The sequence below is a fragment of the Nannospalax galili genome, unplaced genomic scaffold (assembly GCF_000622305.1).
Source record: "Nannospalax galili isolate Female #2095 unplaced genomic scaffold, S.galili_v1.0 scaffold781, whole genome shotgun sequence".
NCBI lineage: Eukaryota > Metazoa > Chordata > Mammalia > Rodentia > Spalacidae > Nannospalax > Nannospalax galili.
Window position 1 is genome coordinate 4,015,319 of NW_008346898.1, and position 9,163 is coordinate 4,024,481.

Genomic DNA, 9,163 nt, shown 5'->3' on the forward strand with positions numbered 1-9,163 from the left:
GGTATCTCTCCAATCCCATCTTCTACTAGTGTCCCTCTAGAACCGTGCACTCAAGTCTCACTAGCATAAAATTAACAGATATGGTAGCACAGGTATGGTAACACTGGAACTTAGTTTAACAATTTATAATGCTTGACAAAGAATAATTTTGAACTGACTCAATTACAACTTTGATTTCACAAACATTAATGTATATTTAAATATAATTAGTAAAAAATAAATATCAACCATATAATTATTATTGTAAAATAATGACAATTACATTGGTCTAAGGAATGACTTGGCTAAATGCTTGCCTAGCACACATGAGGTCCTGGGTTCAACCTGCTAGTATAATTCATTAAATAAATTACTATTCAACAAATACATGAAACAATTAGCACTTAATATTTTTCAAAACAATACTGGTATTCTACCAGTAAAACCACCACATTATGGTTAGTAACATTTAAAATAATTAAAAGTAGCTAAACACAACCTAGGAATGGACAGTGAGCTTAGCCTGCACAAGCTCCTGGTTGAATCTCTAGCAGAAAAAAGAAAAAATTAAAAATACAATGATCATATTGCATCTCATAAATAAGTACAATTATTATACACTAATTTTAAAACAGTAACTTTGCAATCCTGGATTAGGAGGTTTTTATTAGCCAGCCTTTAAGATTAGAAAGTAAGAAAGTCAGAACAGAGACCTTGAGAAGTCCAATTATTGTGAGATTAGGTGAAATGTAATAATAAAATTATGTGGTATCTTAGGTTAGGGGAAAATACTGTGTTACAAACACTTGAAATCTGGGGCTGAAGAAATGGCTCAGTGGTTAAGAGCACTGGCTGTTCTTCCACAGGACCCAGGTTCGATTCCCAGCACCCACATGGCAGCTAACAACTGTCCGTAACTCCATTTCGAAGGGATCCAACGCCCTCTTCTGGCCTCCACAAGCTTTGCATGATACAGGTGCACTTACATACATGCAGGCGATACAGACATACACATAAAATAAAAACAATAAAATATTTAAAAAACTTGAAATCTACACTGGATTATGTCACAAGTGCAAGCTGAAATATCAAAAGCCTGAACTTAACAGTTATAAATCTAAGCTACAAGCTTATCTCAGTATTTTCTTTACAGATAGTCTTCAATCAGTCCCAGTCATTAAATAAGCAACTGTGACAATTCTTATTGTCAACTTAACAGGATTTAGCATCACCTTGGAAACACCTCTGGGTGTATCTATGAGGGTGCAAGATTCCCATGTTGGTGCAATTATGACAGAAGTTTATGTTCTCTACTTTTAAGGTGCTTCAAGTTCTTGAGACCTTGATTTGCTTAACTTTTAAAAAGCACTTTACTTGATTTGTTAAGAGTTGCTTGGGTGCTTGGAATAATTTATTCATTAAATTTAAACTACTGCCTAAGTCAAGGAATCAATTTTTTAAAAATTATATGAAAACAGATAAACATGTATGAAGTATAAATGAATGACTGCTTTGTTTGTATGAAACATATTAAAAGCTATAAACATACCTAAGCTTAAGTTTAAAATATGAATATGAATTAAACCACAACTATTGCCAACATTCTTTTATTTTTGAAAATTCTCCAAATACCAAAAAAAAATTACTATCAATTTTATTGTGAGGTTTTTGCTTCTATTTTTAATTTAAGCCACTCATCTGAACATCAAGATTAAACAGCAAAGAATTCATTTCAGTATACAAAATGAAGTTTGTCATGAATTTTCAGCTCTTAAAGTTTATTATTATAATATAAGCACATTCATTTTTCTTGAAGGGCAGCATTTAGAATTGTTTACATATAACACATTATGAGTAAAAAAGAAGTAATTTTTTACCTTATAAGAACAGCTGATATAAAAATATTTCACCTGAGAATAAATTCTTTCATTGTAATGTAATATGCTATTTCAGGGTGAAAATGAATAATCAATGTTGACAATTTTAAAAATTAATAATAAGTATTTTCCATTTTTCAAGAATTAATGCCTACTTATACTATGAAAATATAGAATGGTATTTTAACAAATGCAAAAAAAAGCACAATTGGAATGAGGTGTTGAGAGACCAACAGGATTATTTTTAGAAAATGACAACACTTACCCTAGTAAAATTAATTGTGCTCCTAGAAAATACTCTAAGTTCTACCGCAAAGTATTTTCAGATCATAACTGTTAGTGAAGTACACATCTTCTTTACAAGAGCTAAAATCAGAAGTCCATCCTTCTACCCAAAGAACCCACTCTGGAAATACATTCACTCAAAGGTTTGCTAAATTAAATTACTGAAAAAACTGTAATGATGAAAACCAAAACTAACTAAAGATAATTTCTGTCAATTACATAAAATTTTTTTAAGCCCACAGCTTTTTACCAAAGATAAAATTTCAAAAAATAAAGAATTCATAAAGTAAAATGCAAAATATACTAATAATGCTTTTCACTGCGACCAATTAACTGGCTCCTCACTGCTCAAGACAGCACTGAATAGGAAATATAAGGCAGGAAGGTGATGCTGCTTCTTTCATCTTTTGCCTAACATAGATATACATACATACATACATACATATATACATACATACATACATACATACGTATGTATGGACTGATAAGGAACAAAATTCTGATAGTAATAATTTAAGAATTTTTTTTTTTGTTCTGAGACAGGGTCTCCCTGTAGCCCCAGCTCACCTGGAACTCACTATGAAGACCAAGCAGGCCTTGAACTCACAGAGATCCACCTGCCTCTGCCTCCCAAGTGCTGGAACTAAAGGCGTGCGCCACCAAGCCCAGCCAATTTAAGACATTTTAAAATAAATATATGTATAAAAACAAACCATACACTGTAAATAATGACAAATTCATATTTGATTTTCTGTCTTTTTTCCTAGTCCATTTATTCTTGTTTAAAAGAACTATTTAAATTGTGCATGTCTTGAGTCAGACTTTGCTACTATAGAAAAAGGAATAGGCCATTCCTACAGAAAACTTTAATTGCCAAAATACATGTGCTGAGTATGTAAAAACTAAGAAGAATTCAAATGTGTTACTTAAAATGTTTAGAAGACCTTGCACTCATATACAAAATAATAAAATAAATGAACACAACAGATAAGAAAAGGACTAGAGGATATAATCTCAACTTTCACGCTGTAGGAAAAATTTTACTTTGCATTGATCACACATTCAAAATGTTAAGAGAGAGTTCCTAAATCTACATGGAAAAGCAGGTTAGTAATGATCTGTATTAGTCGTGCTTTATGAACCGGTTCTTTCTTAGGAAGGTCAGGTTCTTCAAAAACAAACAACAAAAAAACTACCCTTTTCAGTAACTTCCCTAATAAACTGTTTTGTTTCTTTTTAAATGTAAGTGTTCAAAGTTACATATGGTTACAAAATTCACATCTCCCCCAAAAGGTTCTTATGTACTTAGATATGAATATTAATTACTAAAAGATATCTCTTTAAATTTATGGTACCATTTAGCAAGGGCTTGTTTGGAAAATATAATGTGCTATCTATAATTTGTCTGAAAAAATAAAGATTTCCTTTGAAATGTGTCTTGACTGTATTTATCATGCAGCAGTCATTAGCCAAATGTAAGATTTTTAGGGAAAGAATCGAAAATTCTGTTTGGTATTATGATGCAAACTATTACCAACTACATCTTACAAGGAGAACTTAGCTGGGGGTTATGGAATCCAAGCAGAGACTTGTAAGATGGCTCTTTTAGATTACAGTATCTCTGAGATATCAGACTAAATAAATATCTTGAGAAATATGTATAGAGATTGCCAGTCATGTCCCTTGTACTGAGAAAGGAACACTTTTAACTTAGATGATAGAGCCTAAAATCACAGATGTGATTCACTGACTTAAGGGTTTGGATATTTCAAAGTAATATGGTACCAAGTCCTTGTGTTCTTGCTGGTGCTGTTCTTTAAGTGTCTGTAATGTGATAATCACACTTCCAATGTATTTGTATTTTCAAGGCTAATATTTTTATACAACTGATTGAAATATAGTATCAACTACCATCACATAACTATAGTCTATATATGATTTATATAATGAAATTTTTCTAAGATTATGTTACTATACCATATTTCAATTGCTGTAAGAGGAAATTCTGATTCTTATTAAAAAGAAATGTGTACATATTCACACACACACTCCACTTCTAATTCTTTTTTGTTTTGTTTTGGGGAGATTCATTTTTTGAGACAGGGTCTCTCTGTTGTCCCATCTAGGCTAAATCTTGCTACCAGACAAGGCTGGCCTTGATCTCACAGAGATCCACCTGCCTCTGCTTCCCAAGCACCGGCGTGAGTCACCATGCCAGGCTTCTAATTCTGAATTTAACCCCTAAGAGACTTTATATTCTATCATGTTCCAAAGTGATTATAAGGTGACTTGTTAAAGAAATCTATACGTTGATCTATTAAAAGCTCAATAGATGAGATACAAGTAATAAAGTTTAGCAATAGAATAGGTTATCCAACAAGTTTATTATCTAAGACTAAAATTAAGTGTGCCCTTTGTGAGGAAGGCAACAAAGCAATTCTTTTTACTCATCAATGAGGGCTTGGGGAGAAAGTATGGATTAATTCTCCTAACTCTAACAGACATCTGTCATTCTAGTTACAAAGTCAAAGACTCTAGTCAGCCCTCCCTTAGTCATAACCACCAAAACACATTTGAATTTTACTTTAAGCAAAAGAAATGTAACTTGAAATATTTACCTATGTCTAAAACCACTTCTACAAGAAGGCCTCACTTTCACTGTTGTGACTGATGACTGCCACCTAGTGGATATCACGTCTCTCAACCTTTACCAGAACAGAAACTTGGTATGACTTACACTGGTTTTCTGGGGCGGGAACAGGGTCTCCCTGCAGCCCCAGCTGTCCTGGAACTCACTATGTAGACAAGGCTGGCCTTGAACTCACAGAGATCCGCCTGCCTCTGCCTCCCAGGTGCTGGCATTAAAGGTGTGCCCCACCACACCCAGCTTGACTTATACCTTTACAGATGACAACTTCCACTAAAACTTTCTTTCAAAAATTCTAAAGGAAAAGCAAAACCCTTCCTTACTGCCCTATGTCTCTCTTCCATGTGTTACTCATGTGTTCATGTATTTTAAAAATTAACACTGGTAAATCATATAGTATTATAAAATAATATAAACAAATATTACTCAAAATTTATCATTTCTTTAAATCATAAATTGTTTTATAAAACTGAAACGATGTTTTGTGGAAAGCAAAAAAGATAACATATAGAGTCCATTCAATATACTTTGGATAAAAACATGCAGGTTGACAATTATAAACAAATTTTATTTAAAGGAAAGCCGAAACACACAACCACAGCTTCTAAATAAAGGAACGCAGGAAAATTCAACGCGCGTTCATATTACTCCAGTTACTATTCAAACAATAAACTTTTAAATCAAAATTAAAATAAATGAAGAATAAATAAGTTCAGTAAACAGAGAGGGCAACAAACATTCAAAATACTACTCTGTCTTCCTGTGTTCTTTCCCACCAAAGTGTGCTGTTTAAAGTCCCACAACTATTGTCTTCTTCCTCTTGTTCTTTGGTGAGTTCTACAAAAACCTAGACAAAAGGAAATGAAAAAATAAGCTATATCTCAAAGGAATTTTAACTAAGTCAGACACGATACAAAGCCACATCTAATTAACAAGTATTAAAAGAGATTTATTGACATTAATACTCAGTTATGTCCGTTAGCTACAAAGATTAATCCATATTTAAATTAATACATTTTCTGATTAATATATCAATAATGCTATTAGAAAATGACTTAATATTGCCTTTTTTACTTATTTTTATTTTATGTGTATGAGTGTTAATGCCTGCATGTATGTAAGTCCACCATATGCGTACAATGCCGTGGAAGCCAGATATGCATACAATGCCCCTGGAAGCCAGAAGAGGGTGTCGAACTGGAGTTACAGATGGTTGTTAGCCATCATGAGGGTGCTGTGATGTAAATCTGGGTCCTCTGCAAGAGCAGCCAGTCATCTTACTCTCTGAGTCATTTCTCCAGACCCTAAATAACTTATAGTTGCTTAAACAATTTCTGGTATTATAATATTGAAACTCCATGAGTCTTCAAATTTCTACCAAGATGAAAAAAAAAAAGAGCTTTTCAAAAGTAACAAAATAAAATCACTTGATTTAATTATTTAATATTATATGCACATATCAAACCATCATGTTACTCCATAAATGTATACAGATGTGATTTGTCAATTAGAAATATCTTTAGAAATCACTCACACAATAAATATTTTTTAAAGTCTAAAATGCCTATAATTCTATAGTATCACAATCTCTTTCTCTAACACTAACCTAAGCAATTACTAATAGACACATTTAATTATAAAGTAATTTAAAAAAATTTAACCTTACAGTACCTGTTCCAGTGTTGCTTGAGAAAAGCTATACTCTTCAATGGCAAAAGTGTGTTTAGCTATTAAAATATAAAGTATTTGACTTAGCAATATTTTTAAGGAAAGAACTGGCGCTAACTATTAAGGTAGCTAATAATCTCTTAACAAAACGAAACAAAATAAAACCCTGTAAAGAACTCAGCAAAATGAAAGCTGCCCAAACATGCTATGTTCCTATCTCCTTTCCTCTTTCTCATTCCCACAAGTCCTCCTTAGCCATAAACATTTTACATTAAATGTTACTTGACTTATTTTGCATTTCCCTCCCACCCTCCTTTATCTTCTTCCTAATTTTTTTTCTACTGCGCTTTCTTTTGATCTCAGAGCTCTATGTCCCATTCCCCAACTCTACTGTAGGCTGTTTTTGCTTTCGGAATTTGATTTTGAATATTGGTCTTTATCAGTTTTTCTCTATTTCAAATCCTCTTACAATTTAATCTAATACTAAATTTCTGCTATTATACTTGCTCCTTTAATCATAAAGAAGTCACTAGACAGTAGAAACCTTACATATATTCTTACACTACAGGCACAAAAACTATGAATCAATCCACAGCAGTTATGGAGAGACACAGACTATAAAGAAATCTTTTTCTGGTCAGAATTCCCATAAAAAAGAATAATAAAAATTCTATATTTATTTTGAAAGGTATTAATGATAAACTCTACCCATAAATACAGGTTCTCAGTTTGTGTAATAAAATAACCTATATGTGAAGCCCTGCCCTGTCTAGAACCTCACCTCTCTACTTCTCCCTGCATACATTTATTATACCTAGCACTTATCATTAAAATGCCTTAATTCAACAGGTTTCTTATAAAATTTTGATGAACACCCACCCTTCTGTATTATGAATTTCCCCTCTCCTCTTTCCTGCTTCCATTAATCTAGATTCTACTGCTGTTATTATTATAGCCCAGTAGGAAGTAAGAATTCAAGAACACATTGCTCCTGGCTGCTGGACCAAACTGCTGAGATAAGCTAATCATTTCTATGCATTCCAGGTGACAACCTTGACAATGCCAGCTAAAGATTCCAAAGGTTCACACTATAATTTATACATAGTATCTTATCACCCTAACATTTATATGTAATATCATACATATGATAGAGTAAGTAAACTAAACATTATATATTTGCCATTATTTCAACAATAACATTGCTCCAGGTTTGAAATATATTCTTTCATAATTTGAAAGCTATTTACAATATTTTTCAAATGCTACTAACCTTCTTCCAGCTTTGAAAAAGATTGTGAAAGAGACTGAACATCTTCTTTAGGAATTTTGTAAGCCAAAATGGAAGAAAAACTGAAAACAAAGATAAAATGCAGAAAAATGTAAAAATTACTACTACTGTGTTCTAAAGCTGAAGTTTAAACATTCTTAAATTCAAAATTAAATTATAATAATCTACTTTGATGTTGTGTGAAAAGATAGAATAATGCCATGGAATCATAAGTCTATACACTAAGGAATATCAAAGAAGGTAAAAAATAGACAAGAGCCTCTATTTCAACAGCATTCATCCTGTACATGTGTCGTGATGACACAGACACATGAATGCAAAGATACTTAAAGACAGACACACCCTCTGACTGAAAAGAAGGCTTTTCACTAATCCTTAATATGACATTTTATGATTTCTGTTCTATAAAGCAATGTTAGATAGGTTCGGAAAGTTTTACCTTTCTTGGCGGCTTGCATTAGGGAAAATATATTGAATTTCTCTTTGAAGGCGGTCTATTTCCAGGTTTTCTATCCAGTCCTTTAATTTAATTTCCAAAAAGTAACCTTTGCCAAATTTACTCTTTAGATGTTGTACTGTTCCAATACATCTGCAATAATGTTTAGAAGAAAGATCAATATAAAGTAGCTCAACAGCTTCAAAAAATGATTTCTCACTTAAATCTCTACCACATTGTACGGATAAAATCATGCTGGGAAACTTACATTTACAAAAAAGTTGGTAAACATAGTATTACCTCCATACACACTTTATACATTTTCAACTTTTTGATTGTTTATCTTATGTTCCCATGAGAAATTTGTCGTGATCAAGAACCCTGCATTAGTACACTAGTCTAAATTAAACCCCAGATTTCATTTGAATTCTACTAGTTTTCCACTGGTGGTGTGGTGGTGTTTTTTTCTCCAGGATTCTATTCCATGTTGTATTTAGTTGCTGTGTCTCTTTAGTTTCCAAAGTTAATGATAATTTCTTACTCATTCCTTCTTTTTCATGACTTGCAGAGTTTTAAGAAACACTAGTGAGATTTTTTGTTGGAATGTCTTTAACTTGTGTCTGTTATTTTTCTCATGATTAAAATAGGGTTATGAGTTTTGGATAGAAAACCACATAGCTGAAGTATCCTTAACAATATGCATACAGCACTATTTAGTTAAGGTATGGCAAGTTTCTCAAGTGTGAAATTATTATTTTCCTTACTGAGATTTTTTAAAATATTTTATTATTTTTATTTTATATGTATGAGTGTATCACCTGCATGTATGTGAGTGCACCCGCATCGTGCAATGCCACAGAGGTCAAAAGAGGGCTTCAGATTCCCCTGGAACTGGAGTTAAGGATGGCTCATAGCCACCATGTGGGCGCTGGGAATCAAACCTGGGTCCTCTGTAAGAGCAGTAAGTGCTCTTCACTGCTGGG

At 32.7% G+C, this 9,163-nt stretch overlaps 1 protein-coding gene across 2 annotated transcripts in view; it reads right to left on the reverse strand.

The window, feature by feature from the left end:
• Positions 1-5,435: 5,435 nt before the first annotated feature.
• Abca5 (ATP binding cassette subfamily A member 5) overlaps positions 5,436-9,163 on the reverse strand; it is a 97,332-nt gene continuing 93,604 nt past the window's right edge. For both annotated transcript variants that reach the window (XM_008843221.3, XM_029568369.1), the window contains 4 exons: positions 8,184-8,333; positions 7,727-7,806; positions 6,460-6,515; positions 5,436-5,635 (listed from right to left, as the gene is read on the reverse strand). In XM_008843221.3, the coding sequence (XP_008841443.1) occupies positions 5,528-5,635; positions 6,460-6,515; positions 7,727-7,806; positions 8,184-8,333 (394 nt within the window). In that variant the 3' untranslated portion in view covers positions 5,436-5,527. The remainder of the gene's footprint in view (positions 5,636-6,459; positions 6,516-7,726; positions 7,807-8,183; positions 8,334-9,163) is intronic.